The sequence below is a fragment of the Heteronotia binoei genome, chromosome 9, assembly GCF_032191835.1.
Source record: "Heteronotia binoei isolate CCM8104 ecotype False Entrance Well chromosome 9, APGP_CSIRO_Hbin_v1, whole genome shotgun sequence".
Taxonomy (NCBI): Eukaryota; Metazoa; Chordata; class Lepidosauria; order Squamata; family Gekkonidae; genus Heteronotia; species Heteronotia binoei.
This window is the reverse complement of record NC_083231.1, coordinates 84,302,787-84,328,987: the sequence shown is the minus strand read 5'-3', so window position 1 is coordinate 84,328,987 and position 26,201 is coordinate 84,302,787. Positions and strand designations below refer to the sequence as shown.

The 26,201-nt window shown below is 42.4% G+C and overlaps 1 protein-coding gene across 2 annotated transcripts in view; it reads right to left on the bottom strand.

Annotated features, from left to right (window-relative positions):
* Positions 1 to 3,502: 3,502 nt before the first annotated feature.
* ARSJ (arylsulfatase family member J) overlaps positions 3,503 to 26,201 on the bottom strand; it is a 74,474-nt gene continuing 51,775 nt past the window's right edge. For both annotated transcript variants that reach the window (XM_060246871.1, XM_060246870.1), the window contains one exon: positions 3,503 to 5,028. In XM_060246871.1, coding sequence (XP_060102854.1) covers positions 3,642 to 5,028 — 1,387 coding nt within the window. In that variant the 3' untranslated portion in view covers positions 3,503 to 3,641. The remainder of the gene's footprint in view (positions 5,029 to 26,201) is intronic.

The window sequence follows — 26,201 nt, the reverse complement described above, 5'->3', positions numbered from 1 at the left end:
TACCAATGCCCTCTTCCTCAATAGGAAACTCTTTCTTTATTCTTGTTGATTAGCATGGCAGAAATTTGTTGAATTTCAGCATGGAGCTAGAACTAAGTAGCAACCACTTGATTCTCCCACCACTGATAGATTTTTCTTCCACTGCTACTACTGTAGTGTTGATAGGAGATTTCCAGCCACAAAACTTGTATACGTGGGGTAAGATGGCAAAGACAGAGTTACTGTACTTTTAATGGTGATATAGAAAAGGAAATTCCAGCACGTGTAGCTCTTCTGACTCCTGCATAACAATGCTGTATATTAGTGGAGTCAAGCCAACTTACCTGTGAGGGTGGGTTTTTCTCCCTTCTTGTCTCAGCTGAGACCTGACCAAAAAGAACACCTTTTGTGTGCCTTGGCAACTTTAACCTGGAGAATGGATGTTACATTCAAGAGAACATAAGAGAAGTTATGTTGGATAAGGCCAATGGCCCATCCAGTCCAACACTCTGTGTCACATAGTGGCCAAATATATATATATATATATATATATATATATATATATATATATATATATATATACACACACACACACACATATACACACACACACACACACACACACTGTGGCTAATAGCCACTGATGGACCTCTGATCCATATTTTTATCTAACCCCCTCTTGAAACTGGCTATGCTTTTAGCCTCCACCACCTCCTGTGGCAGTGAATTCCACATGTTAATCACCCTTTGGGTGAAGAAGTATTTCTTTCTATCCGTTTTAACCTGACTGCTCAGCAATTTCATTGAATACCCACGAGTTCTTGTAAGAAGGGGAGAAAAGTACTTCTTTCTCTACTTTCTCCATCCCATGCATAATCTTGTAAACTTCTATCATGTCACCCCGCAGTTGACATTTCTCCAAGCTAAAGAGCCCCAAGTGTTTTAACCTTTCTTCATAGGGAAAGTGTTCCAACCCTTTAATCATTCTAGTTGCCCTTTTCTGGACTTTTTCCAATGCTATAATATCCTTTTTGAGGTGCAGTGACCAGAACTGTACACAGTATTCCAAATGAGACCGCACCATTGATTTATACAGGGGCATTATGATACTGGCTGATTTGTTTTCAATTCCCTTCCTAATAATTCCCAACATGGCATTGGCCTTTTTTATTGCAATCGCACACTGTCTTGACATTTTCAGTGAGTTATCTACCACGACCCCAAGATCTCTCTCTTGGTCAGTCTTTGCCAGTTCACACCCCATCAACTTGTATTTGTAGCTGGGATTTTTGGCCCCAATGTGCATTACTTTGCACTTGGCCACAATGAACCTCATCTGCCACTTTGACACCCATTCACCCAGCCTCAGCAGATCCCTTTGGAGTGCCTCACAATCCTCTCTGGTTCTCACCACCCTGAACAGTTCTTGGTCCTGGAAAGAACTTATGGAGCTGGCACAGAAAAAAAGTGAATGAGATGGAAATGTCTATATCAAATGCCGTTTATAGATCCCACTGGTAGCTGAGCAGACTTTGTAACTATTATACCATAATTCTTCATTACCATACTTGCAAAAACAGCTGAAGGTTTAACTTTCACCCACAAGGAGACTTCAGCCTAAAAGAAAATTGCATGAAGACAAACCTTTGTTTCAACATAAATACTGTGAGATCTTTTCAGTATCTAAAACTGGATTTTTGATGTTGTGAGATGGAATGACAAGGCAGACTGTTTTAATTATTGCCATAAAAATAAACTATTTTAATAGATATATAAATAAAATTATTTTTTTTCTGTTCCCATTCCCCCTTTTCAAACATATATGATTTTGCTATTGTAAAGGAATCTGAACCTGACTATTCCGAGTACAGAAACAGTCACCTAGGATATGTTTGGATTCAAACACAGAATGAAATAATGCACCTGAATAACTCCTCTTTTTACAGTTACTTTTGATTTTACAGTACTCTTCAAATGAAGTTTCATAAAATACAGTTATCTCAGAAATGACAACAGAATACCCTCTTGAAAACTACAAAAGTCATTGGATAAATTGTGACAAAATAAATTATGCCATGTATGCTTTGTAAATTGCAATACTTTATCACATAATCCATCCCACCTTGCCTTGGCCTGGTGCAAAGAAATTAGGCATCTGTTGCAGCTGAGTGGAGCAGAGTGGTAAAGCAGCAGTACTGCAGTACTGTGGTCTGAACTCTTTGCTCACAACCTGAGTTTGATTCCGGCGGAAGCTGGATTCAGGTAGCCGGCCCAAGGTTGACTCAGACTTCCATCCTTCCAAGGTCGGTAAAATGAGTACTCAGCTTGCTGGGGGAAAGTGTAGATTACTGGGGAAGGCAATGGCAAACCACCCTGTAAAAAGTCTGCCATGAAAACGTTGTGAGAGCAACATCACCCCAGAGTGGGAAACGACTGGTGCTTGCACAGGGGATCTTTCCTGCAGCTGCTACATGATCTCACTTAGCTTGGGAATGACCAGGATTCTTCCCTTTCTCCCATCACACACACAGGCAAAGAAGGTGCCATGAAAACCAGTGTCTGCCCCTGGTCACTCTGCCGAATTCTGCAGGAAAACATGTGGTCAAAGAAAGGCCTAGTTCTCCAGGACTATCCCCACTCCTCACTTACCCAACAATATCTGACTATGGTGTATAAAAGTGGAGAGTGTAAAGATTCCATCTCATAAACTGTTTCCTGTGAAAAGTGCTGAATTGGAAGGGGTCAAGACACCACATCTTTTCTGGAAACTAGTTCCTGACTTCAGTGTAACTGCAATAAAATGCATAGGGTGGGCCCTATGCATTTTATTCAACTGAGGTCTCTCCCGTCCCCAAACCCTGCTCTCCTCCAACTCCACCACAAAATCTCCAGGAATTTCCCACCAACCTGGAACTGGCATCCCTAGTCAGGACTGGGTCCAATGAGTTCTCCCTTTAGTGATACCTTTCAGACCAACATTGTCTCTCTGATAACATTAGTCTTAAACATGGGAGTTCATTCTCTTTGGATTTCCTCCCCCCCCCCCCTGTCCCCGTATCTGCTCTGCTGCCATGGGACACCATTTCTCTGGCTGTTTCCCTTCCAGAGGAGGAGAGGGAGGAGCTCTCACACAAACAAGGGAAGGCTTTCTCTGGCTCTTTCCCTCTTTTCTCACCCAATCGAGGGAGGGTTTTTTCTGGCTCTTTCCCACCTCCTCCCTCCTCAGCCAACTGAGGGAAGGCTTTCTTTCTCTCCCCTGCAAAGCAGTGACAGGCAGCTCAGCCAATGGGAGAGTATCTGATTCATGACCAGTCTGCTAAAGGAATTATTATATAGGAGAGATGTGAGCTGAGAGCAGGGTAGGGCAGGATATAAATTCCAAAAATAAATAGATGTTTTTTTTCTGGATAGGTAGTGATATTAACTGCATATCATACATGTTTCTGATACCTCAACAGAAGGCCAAATAAAATGACACTGAAGTAAAAATTCTATTTCAATTTGTGGCACATCTTCGGGGAACGTTATTAGAGACCATTTGACTTTAAGCAATGGCACCCTGAGCCTAAGCACATTTACCTGGAGAAGTTTCCACTGATTTCTTTTGTCAGCTCTTTCTTTGCAACTGTGTTTATGACTGCAGCATACAATAGCAGTTGAAACTATCCACCCACAAAACAATCAACAGAATGCCCCTTTTTTCTATTAGATTTCTTCTTGGTTTTATTTTTCTTCTGTTTATCTGCTGCCTTTTTATTTGGTTTCTTCTTTTCGTCCTCCTTGAACCAAGGCCCCCAAACTCCCCCATTAAAATTTGGGTTACTCCTTGGGTCTTTTGGTGGATATCGAACAGGCACAGCAGTTTTATTGAACTGTGAAAGCCTGCGCAACAGCTGCTTTACTACCTCTGGAAACTTACTGGAAAGGTCCACTCGTTCATATGGGTCAGCAGTTATGTTGAACAGCCACACAGTTTTACCAGCAGTCCATGAAACCCTTTCATTGTGCCAGCGACTGGAGCCTACATTACTAAATGACTGAGGAGGGACCCAGTCACTGTATCCTGGATTGCCAGTCAGTAGTTTCCAGTGGTTCACTCGGATAGCTGACTGAATTGCTGTATTCCATATTCCAAAGCCAGCTGCCCAAGAACCATTTTTGGCTTTGGTGTAGATTGGATCAATATTATGTAAAATATCTACTCTTGGAGACCGTCTGCCTTCACTAATGGTCTCCCACACATCATAGCCATCCAATTGGGTGTCTTCATCAATCTGTCCTTCTGCTAATGTGATCAAAGTAGGAAACCAGTCTGTTATATGTATAAGTTCCTTGCACACACTCCCTTTGTTTTTGAGTAGAGGGCTATGCACAAAGCCAACTGCTCGGATCCCTCCTTCCCAGTAACTCCCTTTGCTTCCTCTGAGAGGCCAGTTATTTCCACCTGCAGTTGGCTGCCCTCCATTGTCGGATGAATAGATGATAACACTGTTGTTATAATAACCATATATCTTCAGTGCAAAGGTCACATTGTAAATAGCTTCATCCAAGCAAGCCAGCATAGCAGCATACCTGCGTCGGTTTACATTATTTATTGACCTGTAGCGTTCATAATACTTTCCTGGTGCCTGAAGTGGTGAGTGGACAGCTTGGTATGCAATATATAAAAATATAGGCTTTTTGGGGTTATGGGAAGCTAAGATTTGTTGCACTCTTTGTGTGTACATCTGTGTTGAGTACATGCCATTATCATGGTCCCAAGCAGCATTGTCATTCTCATATAAGTCATAGCCACACATTCGAGGACTATCACATTTGTAATGAGTATAATAATCACCACTTCCCAAGAGAGAGCCAAAAAAACTATCAAACCCTCGCTGTGTTGGCATGCATTCTCTGCGGTAAAAGCCCAAGTGCCATTTGCCAACCATATGGGTTGAGTAGCCAACTTCCTTTAGCTTCTGAGGTAGTGTCGCATTATCCAAGGGTAAACAGTTAGGCTGGGTGGGTCTTATAACTGAATGCTGAAGACCTGTGTGGATTTGATACCTGAAAGAGACACAAAGAAAGAAACTGCATTTTAGACAAGGCAGAAAAATGAAGGGGAAATGAAGGGGATATATCTCAAAAACACTCAGGACTCAAGGGCATGATGAGCTTTGTATTGTAGACCTGACAGATGCCAGGAGGAAATACAGTAAGCATGCCATCCCAACTCTGGGCTCTGACCAGAAAAGAAATTGCAGGGAGATCCACACCAAATGAACAATTTTTGCATTGTTAGGCAATAATGAGTCAGGTGAACATCTCTGGTTCAGGCTTGCTTGCAGAGCACAACGAAAACTCCTGATTTTGCTGTCTACATATCACATTTACCTGTGCCTGGGCTACACAAAAGCCACATTTGACATAAATTGTTATCTAATGAAGGTAAACATCACCTGTACACAAATGAAACAATCATAATGGTTCAATTTAGAAAATATAAGGCCACTTGGCTGTTTTCTTATGCTGTGTTTATAATCTATTAGACTTTCCTACTCAAGTACAAGCTTCACCCCCAATTTTCTTCTTCAGTGGCTAAGCCACATCATTAGTGCATTAGTAATCCAACATTATTTATACTGGGGTTTGTTTGTTTGATGATTCACTGAAATAAAATATGAGAATCCTTGAAAGACACTGTCACTTAAGCATAAGTTTAGCCTGTTTCATAGTAAAATATACATTTGGTAAGTTTATATCCTAATGTCATCACTCAAACAATCTCAAAATGGTAAAAAGGTTTACTGTCTTTGAAACAGTATGTCATATGACTATATAGTAAAATAGAGCAATCACAGGAAGTGTGTGATTTATATTAAAAACAGCAGTCACATGAATACAAAAATGGATTCATTATGTGACAATTATCAAGTAAAACACTAAAAGTCAAAATATGCTTGGCTAAAATAAAAAAACCCTAAATGTCATAGGTCTCTTTCCTAATGAAAAAAACTTTTGAAATATAAGCCATGTAAGATCATAAAACTTTATCTTTATTTCAAGTCCTACCATCATTTCTGAATTAATCATTCAATGTTTCCTCATTTTAAAAATCCTGTGCTGCTAAAGATATTCAAATATTTGGAGATTTCTACAACAGAAATAGTCACAGAAATAGAAGCTGATCAGGATACTTTTTATTACCAATTTACTAGTAAATCCAAACTATGTTTTGCATCATGTAGTCATAAACATATCCCCATACTCAAAGACTATATAAAGACACAACTGAGCAAAATCCAAATAATTAGCAACCACTTTTCAGATTATCTAGATTACCACTACAGAGGTCATGTGAGTAGGGGTGTACGTTGTCCAGATGGATTGCCTGTGGAATTCTACAAAGCCTATGAGGAGTCTTTACTATTACCATTTAAGCATCTTATTGAAAAGATTCAAGAGGAAGACCAAATACCAGTTTCATGGCAAGAAGCTACAATATCTTTAATTCCAAAAGAAGATACTGATCTGAAAGATATTAAAAACTATCATCCAATCTCCCTTTTAAATGTGGATTATAAAATTTTTGCCGCGATATTGGCACAACGTTTGAAGAAAGTTTTAGTCTACAATACATTATGACCAAGTAGGGTTCCTTCCTAGAAGATATCTGGAAGATAATGTCAGAACAGTTTGTAATATCTTGGAATATTATGAAACTCACCCAGAGAAACAATTGGCTCTAATTTGCTTGGATGCTGAGAAGGCCTTCGATAATGTTTGTTGGCAATTTATGCTACAGCAACTGAAAGGTATGGAATGTGGTGAAAATTTTTTGACAGCAGTAGAAGCAATATATTCATCTCAAAGTGCAAGGGTGTCAGTGAACGGTGAATTAACCGATGCAATTAATATTCAAAAAGGTACAAGGCAAGGCTGTCCATTGTCACCTTTACTTTTTATTTTATCCCTAGAGGTACTGAATAACCAAATAAGGGAAGATACAAGTATTAAAGGAGCTGTGATAAAAGATGAACAATATAAACTCAGAGCCTTTGCAGATGACCTAGTTTTTATACTAGAGCAACCAATAGATTCAATAGACTGCCTTATAAACAAGATTAAACAATTTGGCTACTGGGCAGGTTAATTACCACAAAACAAAATTTCTGACAAAGAATATGATGATGGAACAAATTCTTTTCAGCAAAAATCAGGGTTTTTGTATGAGAAAAGAATCAAATATCTGGGTGTCCTTATTTCAAATAAATGTAGCAATTTAAAAACAGACAATTATGATAAACTACTTAAAGAAATTAAAAAAGACTTGGAAAAATGGAATGATTTGAATCTATCCTTAATGGAAAGAATAGCCTTAATAAAGATGAATATCCTTCCAAGGCTTCCAATTTTTCAAAGATTTCAGGTTTTTACGGCTGGTAACATCATTGGGGTTTGTAGAATCTTTCGGGCTCAAGTGCCGTGTTCTACTGGAGAAAGTTTTTCTTCCAGACGTTTCGTTCTCGGCTGCGGAGAACATCCTCAGTGGCATTGCAACCGGAGCAGGTGCTCTGACCTTCTTGGCTGCTGTGCATTGAGTGAGGCCAGGGCTGCTGGAGAGCTGCTATTTCTAGGCTGGAGGGGGTGTGGTGAAAGGGCAATAGGTTTGTGGATGTGCCCATTGTTTGGTGGGGCTTCCTGGAAGGATAGTGATAAGGAAACTGGCTGTTGAATGTGACCATTGTTCTGTGTTAATTGCTGGGAGGGTTGGAAGAGGTGTGAAGAAAAGGAAGATGGTTGTTGAATGTGCTGATTGTTCTGTGGAATATGCTGGTTGTTCTGTGAATTTCTGCAATTTACAGTCTGTAGGGCGTTTTGCAGAGCTGGATACCAAGATTGGTGGATGGAAATGCCTTCTTCCTTTCTGTTAAAGTTGTGCTGGTGTTTGTAAATCTCAATAGCTTCTCTGTTCAGATCTCAGAAGCTAAGAAGGGTCAAATGGGAGACCACCAAGGAAGTTGAGGGTCACTACACAAAGGCGGGAAATGGCAAACCACCTCTGAACATCTCCTGTCCTGAAGGCTCAATGGGGTCACCATATATCAGCTGAGACGTGATAGCACTTTCTACCACCATCCTGGCTGCAGTATGGGCTCATGCTGTTCTTTGAACCTACTGATTTCCTGGGTAATAGCATTTTCCCCTTTCAACTGGATCCTTGCAAAGGAGGAATACAGAGTGCTTCCAGCCGACCACCTCTTAGACAAAGCACAGCAACATAGTTATCTTTCTCTCCCTCCTCTTTGGGGGTGGAGGCCTTTTGTTCCTTACAAGAACTATAACTATAAGCTGAAAAAATAAAGAGCTGAAAGACCTTGTTCAGGGGCTTGTAAAATTTGGTTCAATTCACTTTAAACGTAGAGATTCTTTAGTAGACAGACTGCATCCAATCTGCCTTAATTTTGTTGTCATTCAGTTGAATAACAGCCACTCCCCCCACAAAGGGAATGTCACATTGACAGAAAGGGACCGGGGGGGGGGGGTCTGCAAGGAAGCCATTTTCACATTCTGAAAAGAAACATACAAGAACAACACCAAATACAGAGTTTTCAGTGGATAGGCAAACATGTTTATTGTGAGTCAGTGACTGTAAAAGTAGAAAAATGAAATTAATGCAGGCAGTTTTGCTGAATGCTGTGGCCAGCAGGAGCTCTCCTGCTAGTCTGCTGCTTGACTGTAATTTTAGGAATCAGTAGAGAAAACTACAGCTACGCAGGAGGGTCTGTAAAACTGAACCCCTTTGTTCAATCTGCTTGAAACTTAGGGATATTATGAGGGAGGACTGCGTTTTGTGAAATTCTGTTGCCATTAGCTTCATAAATATCTGTGCCAGACCTATAAAAACCAACTCCTCCTCCTTCTATGTAAAGTCTTTTGGCAAAATCATTCATAGCTTTGTAACTGGATGTCATCAATATGCTGATGCTACCTTCTATATCACTCTACTAAAATCTCCTAGTAATAAAGTAGAGGTTTTGAGCCACTGTGTGACAGCTGTGGTTATATGGCTGTAAGTGAACAAATTGAAACTGAATCCAACTAAGTTGGGAGTAATGTTGGCTAGAAAAGTCTGCAGTTTTAAAAGACATTATGTTCCCCATTTTGATGGTGTTCAGCCTACCCTTGCTGACAATTGAGAACCTAAAGGTTATACTGGACGCAGCATTACTGCTGGAGATAGGGTGGCCAGACCGTCCCGGTCACCCGGGAATGTCCCGCTTCTGGGTCCTAATTCCCGCCTCCCGGCCTGCCTATACCGGGACCATTACAAGTCCCGGTTTACCCAGCGAGAGGAGCCGGGCATGGGCGGGGCCAGGAAGCGGGGGGAGGCTGCGCTGCTGCTGCCTCTTCTCCGTAGCTGCTCCTCCGAGATGGGCTCAGCCTGAGCCCATCTCGGAGGAGCAGCTGCGGAGAAGCGTGGCAAGCCCCGAATCTGGGTCCTTCTAGGACCCTGAGCAGCAACGCTGGAGGAGCAGGAGCAGGCCGGACTTGCGCCCCGCCCCTCCACTCCCTGCAGGGGCAAAGGCGGCATGCGTGGGCCTGCTTCACTTCTCCGCCCGGCCCCTCTGCTGTGCGGGCGGCAAGGGACATGCTGGGCCGGCCTCGGAGGAGAAGGAGGCGGCCGGAGGAGGAGGAGGCGGCATGGCTGCGGCGGAGGCGCGCTGGCCTTCCGAGCCAAGGACTTGGTAAGTCCGGGGGTGATGCGGAAGGTGGGAGGGGAGCTGTGCTGCGCTGGTAGCCGAGGGAGAGGCCCTCCTCGCCTTCCCTGCTGGCCCTAGGCTTCCCAACCCCCCCCCTTCATCCCCCGGTGGGTCTCCAGAAATCAGGAAGCGGGGTGGGGGTGGGGGCTGGAGGGGGGGAGAACATACCTGTAGGTGTAGCAGTTTGTAAAATGCCTGCCCCTTTAAGGCTGGCCTGGGCAGGAAGGAGGAAACAGGAAGGGCTTCGGAGAACGGCCCCTCCCTTTCTTTGCTTTCGTTTTCACAGCAGTCAGAGGGAAGAAGACCAAGTACGGTAGGTGTTTGTGTGTGTGTGTGAGAGGGAGGGGGCCCCGGGGCAGGGAGGGGTGATTCCTTGGTATGGAGGCCCTTCCCCCCCTTTAGAAAGCGTGTGTGTGTGGGGGGGAGGGAAATGTCTACTAGGCACTCTATTATTCCCTATGGAGAACAATTCCCATAGGGAATAATGGGGGATTGATCCGTGGGTATTGGGGGCTCTGGGGGGGCTATTTTTTGAGGTAGAGGCACCAAATTTTTAGTATAGCATCTAGTGCCTCTCCCCAAAATACCCCCCAAGTTTCAAAACGATTGGACCAGAGGGTCCAATTCTATGAGCCCCAAAAATGGTGCCCCTATCCTTAATTATTTCCTATGGAAGAAAGGCATTTAAAAAGGTGAGCTGTCCCTTTAAATGTGATGGCCAGAACTCCCTTGGAGTTCAATTATGCTTGTCACATCCTTGTTCTTGGCTCCACCCCCAATGTCTCCTGGTTCCACCCCCAAAGTCTCCTGGCTCCGCCCCCAAAGTCCCCAGATTTTTCTTCAATTGGACTTGGCAACCCTAGCTGGCCCGGCCTCCACAGGGTTTAAACTGGCACTGATATGAACTTTGGAACTGTACTCAGATCAGCTCTGATGCCTAGAAACTACCTCTGTGTGCTTGCTGTGTAATAGCACTCAGGATAGTCCTCTTCAAGCTTCAACATCCAAATTTCCAGGAATTTCCAACCCAGAGTTGGTAACCCTAGCTCTATCACAGATTTAGGAGGTCTTTGATTGCTGATTTAGGAGGTCTTTGATTGCTGGGGAGGGGGTCAGCAGTAGGAAGTGCCCATACAGGGAGCACATACATTGAAGGTGGAGGTATTGTGACTCAATTCACACCCTACATTTTTTATAAACATGGCACTTAGGTATGCATTTTGCAGGGACAAATGTAGTCATATTCTAATATGTTAAATGTGCCTATTTGCAGTGTTTGGTTTAGCATTCCTTGTTAACTGAACTTTCCAGCACTTATGGTAGATGCATTTCTCTGATGCATAAAATACATATATGTTAGACAATAATTTACATGGAATTTCCATCTCATTATAAAACATTGTGTGTAATTTTGCATAACTAAAGGTAATGGATTGGGCATGCAATAAAAATCCCAGTTTTATTTGATCATTACTTAAGTCCTTTCTTTCATATTTGCATAGTGGCATGATAAGAGTTATAATTTGCTTTGTTTTAATTTAGTGTCAATAAAATTGATTCAGACATCTGTTTCCAAAACAGAAAAAAGTGTTGTTTTTCCAACATGAATTTTTAAAGTAAAAGATTGCCTGCTTCTTTTAAATTTTGCCCCAGAGGTTTTACTTTAAGTGCATATTCCTACAGCTGCAAACCTGGTAGAAATTTGCAAAGTCCCATCCACTCCAGTTATCTAATTAACATTGACCAGAGTTTTAATATTGCTGCTTGGTAATTCCATTGGCCATTCCATCTAAGAATTGTACACAAATTTTAAGTCAGCAGCCAATATGGTATTCCTGCAGCACAGATTAGTAAAGCTGCAGTACTACAGTCCAAGCCCTCTGTTCACGACCTGAGTTTGATCCTGACGGAAGCTGGGTTCAAGTAGCCAGCTCAAGGTTGGCTCAGCCTTCCATCCTTCCGAGGTCGGTAAAATGAGTACTTTCTGGGGGGAAAGTGTAGATGACTGGGGAAGGCAGTGGCAAACCACCCCGTAAAAAGTCTGCCATGAAAAACATTGTGATGTGATGTCACCACAGAGTCAGAAATTACTGTTTTGGAGAATTTGTACCAGTATACCATTAACGTACTACAGTAGCAATTTCTGAAGGTGTGTAAAGCGGAACTAAATTTATTGTGCTTGGAGCATGAGTAGATGGAAAAATTCAGTTGAAAAAAGGAGGCAAATAACAAGGAACATGTTCAGATACTTGATAGCTCACTATAGGAGCAAGGGAAGACATGTACTGAAAGTATATATAATACTGAAATCTGTTGGTTATCTTACAGAATGCAACTAATGGACATGTAGTTTTACTACTTGTGATTGTGGCTTTGGAATTACTGTCTAGAAAGCTCCATTAAGTTCTGTATGGTCAGTAACAATAATAAAGTTAAGCACTTTAAAATTAAGCATTGATGCATGCCATTTAAGACCATGCTTAACTATTTAATTGAAGTTAATAGGACTGAAGTGTTTAGCTCTGGCTAGATTGTGCAAATATATCAGTGTCTTTGCAAATGTTAAAATGCTTCCCAGCTATGGATCTCTTGATTAAGGGTATGCAAACCCCCTCCCCCCATATTTCTTGGTTCAGGTCTATAGGATTAAAAAAAATCCAGTATTTCTGAAAAATCCCAGAATCGGTATGGTATTTGGATCCTGGATTCTTCAGAAATCCCAATTTTTTCTGGGTCCAATAGACCCAAGAAGAAAAATATCTGTAGTTTTAAAAAAACCCGCCCTGACTCTGGGGCTTCTCCTTGCAGCATGGTTTAAATTGTGCTTAAAGAAAAACTGGCCCCAGGATCTGCTTGTGGCAAGGAAGGAGATCACTCCTTGCTGCACACTGACTTGGCTGGGAGTGCTTCTCCTGGAGAAGCTATCCCCAGGATCCATCCATCCATCCATCCTTCCTTCCTTCCTTCCTTCCTTCCTTCCTTCCTTCCTTCCTTCCTTCCTTCCTTCGCTCTCAAATATCCGATGTTCATGTCTTGCGGCTCTCAAACATCTGACCTTTATTCTATGTTGCTCTTTTGTTAAGCAACTCTGGCCACCCCTGGAGTAGACAATACTGACTTTGGTGGACCCAAGCACTGATTCAGTGTAAGGGAGCTTTGTGTTTGTGTCTTCTGGTGCTTTCAGACATACCACCCAAATCCTTTCAGCAAAGGCCAGATAGGAGTTATGGGCAGTGTTTGCCTGCAGTGCAATTTTGTTCTCAAATCCTGTATTTACTTCATCAGTATATGGGATAAGGCACTTTCTCAACTGTGCTGCATAATGCAGCCTATTTATTTTGTCCTGTTTGCTCTGTTGGCTCTATCTGCGCCACCTTCATCACTTTCGGGGTGTGGATCCCCCAGTGGCGTGGTCTCCCGACTCTCTCCGCCGGCTGTTTCTGATAGCCCTGCGCCCCCTCTTTCATTTGATATGTGTCCCGTGCGGATGCCACCCTCCCGCCGGGAGATGCCGCAAAATGAGCCCCCTTGAGGCTTATGGCGGCAGGGCTTGGGGGAAGCGAGCTAGACTGCTGTTCTTTTGAGGGGTCATAGAGTGTTTCGAGCCCGTCCCTGTGGCATCGGTCCCATCGTTGTGGGGCCCAGGGGGCCGGCGCAGCGGCACGCTGAAGCAGCCTGTCGGTCACTTCCGGGTTCCTGTCCTGCATCTCGACCTGTGTTATTAGTGACAGGCTGCTTCGGCGTGCTGCTGCGCCGGCCCCCTGGGTCCCACAACGATGGGACCGATGCCACAGGGACGGGCTCGAAACACTCTATGACCCCTCAAAAGAACAGCAGTCTAGCTCGCTTCCCCCGAGCCCTGCCGCCATAAGCCTCAAGGGGGCTCATTTTGCGGCATCTCCCGGCGGGAGGGTGGCACCCGCACGGGACGCATATCAAATGAAAGAGGGGCGCAGGGCTATCAGAAACAGCCGGCGGAGGGAGTCGGGAGCCCACCCCACTGGGGGATCCACACCCCGAAAGTGATGAAGGTGGCGCAGATAGAGCCAACAGAGCAAACAGGACAAAATAAATAGGCTGCATTATGCAGCACAGTTGAGAAAGTGCCTTATCCCATATACTGATGAAGTATATACAGGATTTGAGAACAAAATTGTTTCCGGCGGTGATATTTGGGGGATTTTTGGGGACGTCACAGGAAGTGCTGTGAAGTCACTTCCTGTTTCCGGCAGTGGCATTTGGGGGAAATGATGTCATTTGGGGGAAGTGATGTCACAGGAAGTGATGTCACTTCCTGCTTCCGGCAGGTGGCGCGGGGGGGGGGGAATGTCACAGGAAGTGATGTCACTTCCTGTTTCCGGCAGGTGGCGCGGGGGATGATGTCACAGGAAGTGATGTCACTTCCTTTTCCCGGCGGTGGCATGACGTCACCGGAAGTGACGTCACTTCCTGTTTCCGGCGGCGCGCGCGCTTCGCGCGCGCACCCCTACCTTCCCCCTCCCCAAGGTGTCCCTGGCTGGCCTTCAGACATTATGGCCACCCTAGCTGGAGAAGCAAGTTGATGCAGCCACATTTTTTTCCAACTTAGTTTAGCCTGGAAAATGACTCCTGACCTTGACTTGGCTGATCTGACCACCTGCATCCATGCCATGGTAGACTAGACTAGACTACTGTAATATATTCTACATAGGCCTCTCCTTAAAATCAATTTGGGGACTCCAGTTGGTACAAAATAGAAAAGCTTGGTTATTAACAGAAGCTAGGAGAAGCTCCACTGGCCGCCAAGCTCAATTTAAGGTACTGGTTATCACATACAAAACCATTCATAGCCTTAGAACTTCATATCTGCAAGACTACCTTACCACCTATGTCTCACCACAACATTGCTCATCTCAGCAAAGTCTTCTGCAGGTACCACTCCATAGATGGGCAAGATTAACAACTGCCTGTACACATGCATTCTCCATTTTTGCCCCCACCGTGTGGAGCAGCCTGCTCGAGGAGGTCAAGAAGGCTCCAAAGTTCCTGTCATTTTGCAAATGATGCAAAACAGAATTCTTCATGAGAGAATTTTTGTAAATGAAATAGGGCAACATCATACTTGCCCAGTAAAATTTACTGTTTCTATTGATGTAATACCCACATTCTGAATTCTTTAACATATCAGGTTTGATATTTATGCTATGTTTAGACAACAACACCATTTCAGCTTTCTAGCCCTATTACACATTGTTTACTAGATGTTTTAGATATATCATCCAATTAACTGAGTTGATTCGCTTTGATGCTTTACCATCAGCGGTTCTTTATAGTAATTTGCAAATGTTCTCTACCCTAAAAGGATTTGTCTGTGTAGTAGCAGGAAAACGGAATCGATTTTTCACATCTTGCTTAGTTGCAAATTCTACAACAAAATATGGAATGTCTTAATTAGCCCCCCTTTGATCAATAGGCACAATTGCTCAGAAGAGAGACTTGTATCCTTCCTTCTATCCAATCTCTGCCTCCCTATTACCTTTGCAGTGGCTAGGTTCCTCTCTGTTGCTATGAGGGTTAGAGAATACAAAGTTAAAACTCTGGTGGGATGACTGTCTTTGTATATTTAAAATTTGAGGTTTTTATGATGTGTTCTTTTATTATATGCCAATAAAGGTTTTGATTGATTAATTGACTGAGTTGATTTACAATTATGTAATCTGCTTTGAGTCTCACTGAGAAAGGCAAGCTATAAATAATATAATGCCAACAAATACAAAACAAAAATTTCTGAGTATCTACCAGTAACCGTCAATGTAGAGGATGTGTTGCTGCATGACATATCCTAAAATCTTTACTAGACACATGGGCAAAAACTGCATGCATTCCCAGTATCTAGGGGTGCCGTGTCCCAGGCTTTGGCTCTAAATAGGGATGGGCACAAAATGGGAAAATGGAGGTTGGTAGTGGTTCATGAGTTCAGGGGACCTTCTGCAGGGGGCATGCCTCAGCATGTAAAGGAAAAGCATGTGGGTTTCTTTAAATGCCTTCCCTTCACTTGCTAAGTTGTGCAGTGGAGGCACACCTCAACCAGTAAAGGGAAGGTATGTATGTCTCCTGTCATGATACTGGGCCTAGTGAGGCCTACAGTCTCCAGAGAAGCCTGCCTGGGAGTTACTAAAGAAAGCCTACATCTCCTGGGATCCCCTCTGTCCCTCTGATTGGGTGGCAAAGTTTTGGAGGGAAACTGGCCCAGAGAAGGGTGGAACCTGGGAGGAAAGCATAAAATGGCCAAAAGCACAGACAGGGTGGGTTCTCTCTGGAAAAGGCTGCAGGAAAGAAGGCAGCAGGAGAGATCCCTTACCCAAGGTGGTGAGTTCTGATATTAGAGGAAAAGAATATCTAGTTAGTTGCATCAGGGCTTCTATTTATTTGCACCAACCTTTGCTGTTTTCATATTCACTATAGCACTAAATTTTTATCACCCACTTATTGTTTTAGAGCAATAATAATAAACTCCTTTTGTGGTTATCCTGCCTGGGTCCTCACATCTCCTTGGTCATTGTTAAGAGAATTTACTAATAAGGAAGACAGGGGTAGTTGGGTCCTCTGGGTCCTCCCATGCAGACCTTTACCTGAGTTAGGGTTGCCAAGTCCAATTCAAGAAATATCTGGGGACTTTGGGGGTGGAGCCAGGAGACATTGGGGTGGAGCCAGGAGCAAGGATGTGACAACCATAATTGAACTCCAAAGGGAGTTCTGGTCATCACATTTAAAGGGACTGCACACCTTTTTAAATGCCTTCCTTCCATAGGAAATAATGAAGGATAGGTGCACCTTCTTTGGGGGCTCCTAGAATTGGACCCCCTGGTTCAATATTTTTAGAACTTGGAGGGTATTTTGGGGAGAGACACTGCATGCTATACTGAAAATCTGATGCCTCTCCCTCAAAAAATAGCCCCCCCCAGATACCCGCGGGTCAATTCTCCAGTATTTCCTATGGGAATAAGTCTCCAAAGGGAATAATAGAGTTCCCAGCAGACATTTCCCTCCCCTTCCCCCGCTTTCTGATGACCCTGAAGCGGGGGGAGGGCCTCCAAACCGGGGGATCCCCTGCCCTCACCTGGGGATTGGCAACACTAACCTGAGTGGTGGCAGCTGGTAGAAGACCCTCCTAGGCCCCTGCTGTGTGACATCTCTTTAAACGCCTTCCCTTCACTTGCTGAGGTGTGCCACCATGGCAGCGTGACTCAGGGAGTAAAAGTAAGGGAAGAGACCTACATGCCTTCCCTTCATTCACTGAACTGCATTACAGTGGCAGTGTTCTCTCTAAGCTGAGTTAACGTGAGCTAGCTCATAGATTTTTAGCCTCCAGCTCACACATTTTTGTCTTAGCTTTGGAAGGATGACCCCAGAGCACAATAATTTATGCAGTAGCTCACAACTTTAATGCCAGTAGCTCACAACTGTAATGCCAGTAGCTCACAAACTAGAATTTTTGTTCACAAGACTCTGCAGCTTAGAGGGAACATTGCACGGTGGTAGCACACTTTAGCAGGTAAGGGGAAGGCATGTATGTTTCTTTAAAAGCCTTCTCTTCCCTTGCTGAGGTGTGCTGCAGTGGTGTGCCTCAGCGAGTGGAGGGAAGGCATGCAGGTCTCACATGAGGGAAGGAAAGGTATTTAAACAGATATACAAACCAAACTAACCTCCACAAAAACATGGTGGTTTGTGGGTGGTCATGATCAACATGATTGCCAGAATTGTGGTTCATGAACCAACAAACTGGCCCACTTCATCATAAACATTGGTTTGTAAGTTGGTTTGTGCTCAGCCCTAGCCCTGAGGCTCAGGTTTTGGGGGTTTATTCTGAGGGCCTCAAGGCGGTAGGCTGGAACCTCAGGGCTATCAGCTGGCTTACACAGTTTTAAACTTAAGACCTCTGTGCATGCCTGCTTGTAGTAACTACTGAATATTCAGGAGATGGTAGCAATAATTCAGTACTATCTGCTGAACTATTTTTTTATGTTTAATGCATGGTGTATAATAAATTTTCATATTTTTAAAAGTATGTGGTGAATAGCCCATCTTTTCAAAACCATAATTGTGATTACTGACAGTCATAGCGTGTAGCCAGTATACGGTCTAGAGAGCCAGACTAGGATCTTGGAGACCCAGGATCGAATGCTCACTCTGCCATGGGAGCTTGTTGGGTGACCTTGGACTAGTCATATACTCTCAGCTTAACCTACCTCACAGGGTTGTTGTAAAGATAACATGTAGCAGAGGAAAATAATATAAGCAACTTGGGGTTTTCATTGGAGCGGGAGGCTGGGGAATAAATGAAGTAGTAAGTAAGTTAGCAAGTAAGTAAATAAATAGTACATATAATACAATTTTTAAAATTCAAAATAAGTTTATTGATGTAGCAAAGCATATACAAAGTAAATATAAGGAACATAAATTAGACATGAGATTGAGACAGAATACAGTGAAATTATTGGCAGTCTAATGATCTAAACAAACTCCAGGATTATGCAAGTATTATTTTTCATATGATACAATTCTTAATGGTATGTGGAAGTTTTACCTTACTTCTACTGCTATTATTTAATGTGACATCATTAGATCCTGCCCCATGAATCTGGGATGATGGGTGCCTGGCCTCCCTACAAGTAAGTGTGGGAAAGAAACATGTAGTAGTGAAAAACATGCATTGACTTATTAGATTTGTATCCTGCTCTACCTTGTGTCCAGGCTCAAAGTGGGTAACATCACTGATAAAAACTTTTGACAGTTCAGTTTTAACATTCCTAATACGCAAATACAATAAAAATACTGAATAATATATAATAAAATACATAATATTATAAACCAGTACATAATTTAAAAATGGCATAAAATTCAGGGAGGAATGATGTATAATCTGACCTGAAAAGGAGAGTGGAGAGGAGGCGGCCAATCAGAGATGGAACCCATCAGTGTCCTCAACCATAGGCCCAGCAAAACAACTCTGTTTTACAGGCCTTGCAGAATTGTATCAGATCCCGCAGGGCCCAAATCTCAGCTGGAATAGTGTTCTACCAGGCTGGAGCCAGTGCCAAAAAGGCCCTGGTTCCGGCTGAGGACAGCTGGATGCTCTTTGGATCAGGGATCAGCATCAAATTTTGGTCAATAGAGTGCAATGCTCTCTGGGGAGGACACCAGGAGAAGCAGTCCTGAAGGAATGCTGTTCCCGGGCTGTTTAGGGCTTTGAAGGTTAACACCAAAACCTTGAACCTGATCTGGTCTTCAACCAGGAGCCATGCAGCTGGTAGAGCAGTGGTTGAATATGTGCTCTAAGTAAGTACCCACACAGCTGCATTTTGAACCAGTTGTAATTTCTGGGTCAGTCTCAAGGGTAGCCCTGTGTAGAAGGAATTACAGTAATCCAACATGGGTGTGATGTAATTATCTGGCGTAAAACCTAAGAATGAAAGGGAACTGCAGCTCAATATTTACTTGGCACTGAGTTCAATGAAACCTACTACCAACTGTGTATAGAACACTGCAATCTCAATTTCCACAGATCTGGTCATCTGAAGAAATTTTCAACAGCCACAGAAATACCTCTAAAATGATGGGCTTCATGAGTTTTAAAAGTTATTGACAACTTGATTTTTGTGTGTAATTGGAGGTAAACACCATATCTTTTTTTTGCTAAGATCTAAATACACTATTTACATTTAGATGTCCCATAAAGCACTGGATAAACATTAGTCACCAGTATGAAAATCTATATTATGATGAATTGCCTGAGCTACATAATTAGGTATTGATTATAAAGAACAAGGAAATGCTAACCAATGTTTCTATGGCAAACTTTACAACAGTTTTGCAGCTTTCATCAATATAAGTACTGTCTGTAATGGAACTAGCATGGCATGTGCTATTTCTTAAAATACATCTTGACCATTGTCATTCTAGCCACTAAAATCCATGGAATTAAAATTTCAATTTTGAAAGAGTGCCTTTCTGGTCGCAGTTACCTCCACTAAGAGGATCTCAGATTTAGGGCCCTTGTCAGAACTATAATTGTTCCACAAACACTCCATGGTGCTTAAAACAGACCCATCTCTTATTCCGAAAGTGAATTTATTTTACCACTTAAACCAGGAACTAGTTTTTCCCTCCTTTTGCCTCAAGCCTTCACATCTGAAAGGAAAGGACTGGCATAAGCTGGACATGTGCAGGGCCCTGCGCTTATATATATTAACAGAACAGCAAAACTGAGACTGACAGAAAGCCTATTTGTGTCACATGGCACTGCTAGCATGGGAAGCTAGAATGCCCTTTGGGTTAAACCATAGCCCTTTGCGTAAAACTATGCATTCAAACAACCTATGAAGTCATGGGCTTATGGACACCACAGGGTGTTACTACCCATTCCACAAGGATGGTGGCCACGTCGGCAGCTTTCACTACCACAGCAGCCATAGACAAGGTCTGTAGGGAGGCCATCTGGTTGTCATTTTCTACTTTCATCAGGCATTATGGGATTTACCTATATACCAAATATAGGGTTGCCAAGTCCAATTAAAGAAAAATCTGGGGACTTTGGGGGCGGAGCCAGGAGACTTTGGGGGTGGAGCCAGGAGACACTGGGGGTGGAGCCAGGAACAAGGGTGTGACAAGCATAATTGAACTCCAAGGGAGTTCTGGCCATCACATTTAAAGGGACAGCTCACCTTTTTAAATGCCTTTCTTCCATAGGAAATAATTAAGGATAGGGGCACCATCTTTTGGGGCTCATAGAATTGGACCCTCTGGTCCAATCGTTTTGAAACTTGGGGGGTATTTTGGGGAGAGGCACTAGATGCTATACTAAAAATCTGGTGCCTCTACCTCAAAAAATAGCCCCCCCAGAGCCCCCAATACCCACGGATCAATTCCCTATTATTCCCTATGGGAATCATTCTCCATAGGGAATAATAGAGTGCCCAGTAGACATTTCCCTCCCCCCCCACGCTTTCTAAAGGGGGGGAGGGCCTCCATACGAGGGAATCCCCCTCCCTGCCCCCTCCCTCTCTCTCACACACACACACACAAATACTTACTTGGTCTTCTTCCGGAGAACTGTGCCTGTGTGAAAACGAAAGCAAAGAAGGGAGGGGCCGTTCTCCGAAGCCCTTCCTGTTTCCTCCTTCCTGCCCAGCCTTAAAGGGACAGGGATTTTACAAACTGCTCAGGAGCTCTATAGGTATGTTCTCCCCCCCTCCACCCCCCCGGTTCTCAATTTTTGAAGACCGGGAGATTAAGCTGGGGACCCAGAAGTCTCCCGCTAAAGCGGGGGGATTGGGACCCCTAACCAAATATAAGAACCACAGTTTGAATATAACTTTGCTTCACAGTTTGAAGCAATTAAAAGAAAACTATGTGGCCACAAGGAAAGTATCAACACTAATGTTATTTGGCACCTGAAATAACTTCACTCTCCAAGATATAAGGACATATGGACTCATATTCTAGCTGTACCTGAAGAAGTGAGCAGTGACTCATGAGAACTCATGCCCTGCCACAAATTTTGTTAGTTATTAAGGTGATCTTGCTCCCTTCTACTAATAATTACAATAATAATTACAAGCTATGGTGTTAGGTTTCTTTTATTGTTATTTTTAATCTGTTAAAACTGGAAAGGGGGATCTCTCCAAGTGAAATAATGTGTGCTTCCAGACTGGACAAAATCCACTTGCTGCTAGTGATAATAAAAAATTCAAAAAAATGGAAGGGAGGGGGTTAATGTGAAAAAGGCAGCCAGTGAGGAGGAAGGGGAGAGAGGGATATCATGTGTTGAACTGGAATATATGGAACCATAAATGTATTTTAAAATACTTAGCCATCTATTTCCAGTCATTAAAACATGAAATCCAATCCAGCTATTGTAATTCCTAATCAGGGTGTTTTTAAAAGAAAATAAAATTCCATATAGGCCCTTGGGGGGGACTTTTCAGAATAATCCAAAATAATTTCCATTTAATTCCCCTTGTCCCAGATACATCTCTTTCCTTCCCCCCCTTCCTTTTTTAATGTGCTTGTGTGTGTGATCAGGTCTCAAAGTAAACAGTAGAGCAGGGCTTGTCAGAAGAATCTCCCTCCCCCTCCCCCCACTCTAAAGACGCATGCATGCACAGGAAATACCTGGAATAAAACTTTGTTGGTCTTAAGGTCCTTTTTCTTGCAGCAGCAGCCCCAGTGGAGGAAGGAGAGAACAGGGAGAGATTTGTCCTAGTGTTGCACATGCACTCTCTTTTTCCTTCTCCCTAACCCTAATTCTAGTTTCCTCCCCAAAGGAGGGGCTTGGAAGAGAGCAGCCACAGTGGAGGGAACCTTTCTCTGCTGCAAGTGTTTATGCTCTCTTTTTGCTTTCCCTTCACTTCCTCCCTAAAGGAGTAAGAGAAGCATGGTGACAATAGTGGCCTGGAGAAGGAAGCAAGACACAGCCAGTTGATTGGGCTGGATGTGACCTGTGGGCCGCATCTTTGACACCCTTGGATTAGACTTTTAAAATTCACATGATAGGTAGGTTATCATAATATTTTAATATGAAGCAAGGAACAGCTAGTGCTTGTGCTATTGAATGGGATGCTTGTAAAATTTTTATTAAAGATAGAATGATTGCATATGCTTCTCATAAGAAGAAACTTAGATGAAAGAAGAAACTTTGAAAAATAGATTGAAATATTTGTTAAGTCAGTTTGCTATTATCTTCCAAGTCAGATCTTTATTGAAAACTGAAAAAGGTTAAGTATGAATTAAATAATATACCATCAGTGAAGGCAGAACATGCTTTAACAGGTAAAATTTTAGCATATCATTTAAGGCAGCAAAAGAATATGAATATTTCTTTGATCAAAGCTGAGAAGAACACAATACATACTGCCTTTTCTGAAATAAATTTACAACCATAAGCTGTATTCTGAATTGTATCGTAAAGGGGGGGGGGGAATTCAGAAATAGATTTGGAAACGTTTTTCTCTTACCTTGACCTTCCTTGTTTAGATATTATTCAGCAACAGCTTCTTGCTAAACCTTTGCACATAAATGAAATTAAGGCAGCGATAATGAATCTGAGTCTCCATGACAAGATAGGTTGCCTCCTGAATGGTATAAAACCTTTTCAGATTTTTTAATTCCCAAACCATATGAATTGCATAATAAGATTTTCAACTCTGACTCATTGCCATTACAATACATATATTATTACAATTCCAAAACCTGGCAAATAATATACTCAGTGTGCAAACTGAATGCAGATGCTAGGATGCTAACTGCTATTCTTGCTAACAGACTTCAAAAAGTTGTTAGAACTATGATATATGTAGACCGGATAGGATTTATGAGGTAGGCAAGACATGGATAATTTTAGGCTTGTCGCTGATTTGATTGTTTTAAATGGTATTAAATCTGATCAAATTGTCATTCTTTAATGCTGAAAAGGGTTTTGTTAAAATATACTGCATATTTATCTTTGCTACACTGACTAAATTCAATTTTACTCATGGATTAGAATTCTCTGTTCATCTCCCAGATTTGGGGTGCTGACTAACGGTATATTTTCTGTGTCATCTACATCTGAAACTTCTGGTTTGTGCCATCCTAGAGTTGCCAGTCCCCAGTTAGGGGCAGAGTATCCCTCAGTTTGGAGGCCCTCCCCAACCCCCACAGGGTATAATGGAGAACCAATCCATGGCTATCTCGGGCTCTGCAGGGACTGATTTTTGAGGGACAGGCACCAAATTTTCAGCATAGCACCTGGTGCCTCTCCTGCACCCCCCCCCCCAAATTTTTGAAAAGATTGGACCAGGAGGTCCAATTTTATGAGCTCCATCCTTCATTATTTCCAATGAAGGAAAGGCATGTAAAAGGTGTGCAGTCCCTTTAAATGTGATGGCCAGAACTCCCTTTGGAGTTGAATCATGCTTGTCACAACCTTGTTCCTGTCTCCATCCCCAAAGTTTCCTGTCTCCATCCCCGAAGTCCAAATATATTTCCTGAGTTGGACCTGGCAACCCTACATCAGACAAAATATTAATATTCATAAGCTCTGTATGTAATTCTTTGGAATTTAAAATTATTCTTCACAGAGAGAATCTTTTAATGTTTATTTTGGAACCAGTGTTTTCCATTCCTGCATTAATGAATATGACTGATACCTTTTGGGACTGGGAGACTTGTCTGGCTATTCGATCATTTGGACAAAATCTGTGTTGATGTCACTGGGAGACAATATATCATGGAGTTTATATCCCTATGGATATTTTTGGTGGTATCCTGATGTCATTACTTATTTTTGAATAGCAATCCTGGAGATATTACACATATGATTATGCTAAACTTTAACAAGCATAAAGTGATATATCTTTGTATTTGGGCAGATGATCAACTTTAAACTTCTATTTATGGGGCAAAGTAAATATACTAAAATGATTATATATAGGATTATTTATATTTTATGTACAATTCTTTTTTATATACCTTGTAGATACATTCATAATTTTTTTTTAAAAAGCTGTACCTTATTTATAGTATACCTTTCTCACTTGGATTCAAGGCAGATCACACTGAATCAATACAATCATTGGGACATTCAGTGAACAATGCAATATGAATAGTGTTGCAGAACCAACCAGAATTATAAAAGCAGAACTGAAGCAAAGGATAATGGTCCTTTACAATGGTCTAACTGTTTATTTAATTTTAACTTAACGTATGAATGTAATTTTATTTGTTTTAATCGCTCAATTGTTTGTTGTAATATTGTATTTATTATCATGGTATATACCGTGTCGTGTTAGCCGCCCTGAGCCTGCCTTTGGCGGCGGGGGGGGGATACAAAAATAAATTTTTTATTATTATTATAAGTATTAGCATGACATAGTAAATGATTAAAAAGTACATAGTAGGATCCTTAATTCAGCAAACTATATACAGTAATATAGACCACAGTCCTAATAATTTATCTAAGTAACTTTGTGAAACTGTTATTTAGTACAATTCAACTCTACTGCCTGTGTAGAAAAGCCCTCTTGAATAATTCAGTTTTACATAGTTTGCAGAAATCCAGGAGAGTGGGAACCTTCCTGACCTCCTCAGGCAAGCCATTGCATAAGGTGGGGGCCACAACAGAGAAGGCATGTGTATGGGCAGTTGTTGGTTTTGCCCATTTGCATGTTGGCAGCTGCAGAAGACCCTGCTTTGATGAGCAAAGTTGTCACAGAAGAGCATAGGGGAGAGGTTTCTTGCAGATATGAGGGTCAAAGGCCATGAGCAGCAGCTAATACTTAAATTGAGCCCAGTAACAGATAGCCTGCAAGATGGAAGTAATATGTGTACTCCATCTAGCTCCCAATAATAGCTGAGCTGCAACATTCTACATCATTTGGAGTTTCTGAATTGATTTTGATGGGGGACCAATGTACAGTGCATTACAGCTGTCTCATCTTGATCTAACTGTGGCATGGATCCAGGTGGCCAGATCAGCTGTATTGAGGCAAGGAGCCATGTTTTGGGCAAAGCTAAGAGGGAAGACGGCCTTTTTTGCAGCTGCATTAACTTCCTTGTCCAATGATAAGGATGGATCTAGTATAATTCCAAGGATTTTAACTGAGTCAGCAGGGGTCAGCTGAATTTCATCAAAAATGGGGAGCAGAACGTCTTTCAAGATCAATTTAACCACAGCATCCAGACAGCGATTCAGGACCTCTACCACACTGCCAAGGAATTTGGATAAGGATATATAGAGCTGGGTATCATGTGCTTATAAATGATATCCAACCCCAAAGCTGGGAATGGTTTGCCTTAAGGGTTTTTACATAGAGATTGAAGAGAAGGGGAAATAGAATTGCACCTTGTGGAAGTCCTCAGGATATGTTCCACACTGATGACAACTGGTCTCCAACAGCAACCCTTTGAGTGCAATTAATGAAGAATGTCTTGAACCAGTTCAGCATACATCCTAACACTTTCTTCTGCCTCCAAGCACCTCAACAAGATGGAATTAATATTTTTGTTTCAGAAATTTATGTGGGGTTCTTACCACTTTGGATTTCTTTGATGAGGATGCAATTCCCATTCAATGAAGGCAGATTTGGTTTCCCTGAGCTTAGTTTGTATCATCAGGTGCATTTTAACTTGTTTGGGATTGGTCTTCACAGTTGTATGTCATGTCATACAGCAGGGGACCAGGAAGGGCCTTCTACTGGTTGCCACCACTCTGGTGTCTGTCTGGGGGGCCCAGAGCAACCACCCAACCCCTGTGTCTTCCTTATTAATAGATACCATTTAATCATAACGAGGGAGACATGAGGACCCAGGCAGTTTTACAATAACAGCAACAGTTTATTTATAGTACTCAAACAATAAGTGAGTAGTAAAGACTTTCAGTGCACCAGTGAATAAAGAAACAGTAACGGTTAATACAAATAAGTAAACAGCCCTAACACAACTGACTACTAATATAAA